The sequence below is a fragment of the Eimeria mitis genome, genomic scaffold (genome assembly GCF_000499745.2).
Source record: "Eimeria mitis Houghton genomic scaffold, Emh_scaff5999, whole genome shotgun sequence".
NCBI lineage: Eukaryota > Apicomplexa > Conoidasida > Eucoccidiorida > Eimeriidae > Eimeria > Eimeria mitis.
The window spans coordinates 1-3,200 of NW_024015640.1; the positions used below are offsets into that span (position 1 = coordinate 1).

At 49.3% G+C, this 3,200-nt stretch overlaps 1 protein-coding gene across 1 annotated transcript; it reads right to left on the reverse strand.

Annotated features, from left to right (window-relative positions):
* Positions 1-426: 426 nt before the first annotated feature.
* On the reverse strand, positions 427-2,659 carry EMH_0085310 (uncharacterized protein; the record flags this gene model as incomplete). Its single annotated transcript, XM_038022867.1, has 4 exons — positions 427-488; positions 1,007-1,191; positions 2,178-2,379; positions 2,620-2,659. The coding sequence occupies 4 exons, from the start codon at positions 2,657-2,659 to the stop codon at positions 427-429; spliced, it is 489 nt and encodes a 162-aa protein (XP_037878721.1).
* Positions 2,660-3,200: the final 541 nt, after the last annotated feature.

Sequence of the window (3,200 nt, forward strand, 5' to 3'; positions counted from 1 at the left end):
TATATATATATATATATATATACTTTCGCTCTACTGCAGCACACTATACTCTTCTGTTAAGGAAAATCTCTCATCTCTACCGCCCTTGCGTCTGTCTCTGTGCCTGTCTCTGTCTCTCTGTCCCTCTGTCTCTCTCCCTCTGTCTCTATCTATGTCTCTCTCTTTCTCTCTCTCTGTCTCTGTTTCTCTCCTCTTCTCTCTCTGCCCTTCTCTGTAGATATCTGTCTCCTCAGCATCCTTGTTCTATGCCTGTCTCCTCTGTGTGTCTCCTTAACAAATTTTATAAGGGCCCAGGGGGCAGTGTGTCTCCTCAGCAACAAAAGCTGGGGGGCCCCCTGGGGGCCCCCATGGGGGCCCCCCTGGGGGCCCCCCTGGGGTGTACCTGCCCCCAAGTGTCTCCTCCTGTCTCCTCCTGTCTCCTCCCCCTTACAGTCTCTCAGCCTGCATGCCTCGGCTGTATTGAGCTGCGAGTTTGCTGCTGCACTGCGCTGTGTCACGCTGCAGCAGCAGGGGTATCCATGAGCTGCAGTGTGTTTCTGTGGTGGGGTTGTATATATTGTCTCTATATCTGTCTCTTTTTTTTTTTTTTTTCTCTTTTTCTGTAGACCCCCAAATTATTTATTTCCTTTTCTTTTTGCTTTCTTTCCCGCTATTCTCCTGCGTGCAGCTGTATTTGTTTTTTTTTTTATAAACCCTTTCTGTCTTCTTGGTTTGTGTGGGGCCCTCTTGGGGCCCCCCAATACACCCTGCTGCTTCGGCTTAAAACTACGACCATGGTTGGGGACAGCTGTCTCCTTGTTTTGTTGCATCCCCAGTAACCACTCATCGAAATCTTCTTCTGCTTCTTTGATATTTATATTTTTATTTATATTTTTATTTTTAATATTTTTTCTGTCTTTTTTCCACTCTTCAATTGCTTTGAGTTGTATATTTCTTTGTCTATATTCTTCTTGTTCTCTAACAATTTTATTACCACTTAATTTATTAAACTTTTTATTATAATTACGATTCATCTTCTCTATAAACTGCTGCTGCTGCTGCTGCTCCTCCTCTATACGAGCTCTTATTCTCCCCATCTGTTGGTCTGTCTTCAGCATCTCAGCCAAAAAATCCTCGGGGCGAGTAAACTGCAGCCCCAGCGCCCGCAGCCGGGCCAACGCAATAGGTACTGTGTGCTGCACCTGCTGCACGCTGCAGCAGCAACAGCAGCAGCAGCAGCAACAGCAGCAACAGCAGCAGCAGCAACAGTAGCAGAAGCAGCAACAGCAGCGGCAGCAGCAGCAGCAACAGTAGCAGCAGCAGCAACAGCAGCAGCAGACACAATAGCAACAGCAGTAGCAGCAGCAGCAACAGCAGCAGCAGTAGCAGCAGCAGCAACAGCAGCAGCAGTAGCAGCAGCAGCAACAGCAGCAGCAGACACAATAGCAACAGCAGCAAATGTTTTATTGTATTGAAGGAGAAATAGTACACTGTTGTTATTTTTATAGAGATGCATAAGCAAGAGGAGACAGCAACACACAAACACACAAACATATATAAACATAAATACAAACACAACACACATAAAAATACAGAGACAAACAAAGAAACAATAACCAACGGAGACAGAGGAGACAGAGAGAGAAAAGGATAGGAGACAAACGAAAAGATAAGAGACAAAAGGGGACAGCAGAGAAACACAGACAGAAGAGACAGCAGGAGAGAAGAGACACTAATACACAGAATATACAAAGGGAGGGAGAGAAGAGACAGACATAGGCAGAGGAGACAGAAAAGAAACAGAGACAGAAAAGAAAAAAGTAAAAAACACACAGAAGAGAAACACAGACAAAGGAGACAAACGAAGAGAGAGGAGACAGACACAGCCTACAAGGAACAGAAGAGAAGGAGAAGAGAAAGAAAAGGAGACAGAAAAGGAGAAAGAAAGGGAGACAGAAAAGGAAACAGAAAAGGAGACAGAAGAAGGGAGGCATAAGAAAGTATACAGAAAAGGAGGCAGAAAAGGAGACAGAAGAGGAGAGAGAGAAAAAGGAGACAGAAAAGGAAACAGAAAAGGAGACAGAAAAGGAGACAGAAAAGGAGACAGGAGACAGAAGAAAGGATACAGAAAAGGAGACAGAAGCAAGGATAAAGAAAAGGAGACAGAAAAAAGGGGAGCAGCATAGAAGGAGACGCACAAGAAAGCTTCTCTTTTTATATCGTCAGCAACACCGATTGTCTCCTTTTGCTTCTGCTGCTGCTGCTGCTGCTGCTGCTGCTGCTTGTCTCCTCCCCCCCCCAGTGTGGGGTCCGCTACTATCGCCAGTGTCTCCACAAAGGGCACGCGCCGCATCCCGGGCGGGGGCTCATACTTCAGCTCCTCCAGCTTCTGCAGCAAACCTGAAACACACCAGCAGCAGCAGCAGCAGCATAAGGACACACTGCAGCAACACATCACCCAGCAGCAAACGCTGCAGCAACAAATGCAGCAGCTGCTGCTGCTGCTGCAGTTGAAGCTGCAGCAACAGGTCCAGCACACGCTGTAGCAGAAGATGCAGCAGGAGACGCAGCAGCAGCTGCTGCAGCAGAAGCTGCAGCAGCAGATACGCTGCAGCCCGGCGATCCCCAGGTGTCTCTTACCCTCTTCGTCGCAGATAGGCCGTTCTTCTTCTGTCTCCATCCTCGCTGCTTCTGCTGCTGCTTTCTTTATGGGTTTAATTGCTGCAGCAGCAAACATAAACAGCAGCAGCAGCAGCAGCAACAGCAGCACCATTTACATATACGAAGAAGACATGCATGCATACAAGGGCCCATGCAGCGAGGTGTACAGACACCCCAGACCCCTGTTCTTAGTCACGAGGCTACAGGGCCCCTGAGGGGGCCCCCAGGGTTGCTTATGGGCCCCTAAGGGGCCCCCCTTTCTCTGTGTTGTCCCCTTGGGACCCCCTTGGGGGCCCCTATGGGGGCCCCCCCCCAAGGGCCCTGAGGGGGCCCCTTGGGGGCCCCCATGTTGCCCCTCTCTTGTCTGTGTTGCTGGCCCCCTTACCGCTGCTGAGCAGACGCTCGTGCGGCTGCAGCTCATAGCCGAGCTCCTTCAGCCTTTTTATATCTTCTGTGTCTGCGTCGCTCTGTGGCTCTTCTCCACTGCTTTGGCAGTTGTCTTCACTCGAGGCTTCGCTGCCGTCTTCAAACGAAGTACTAGACCCTATGGGGGGGCCCCC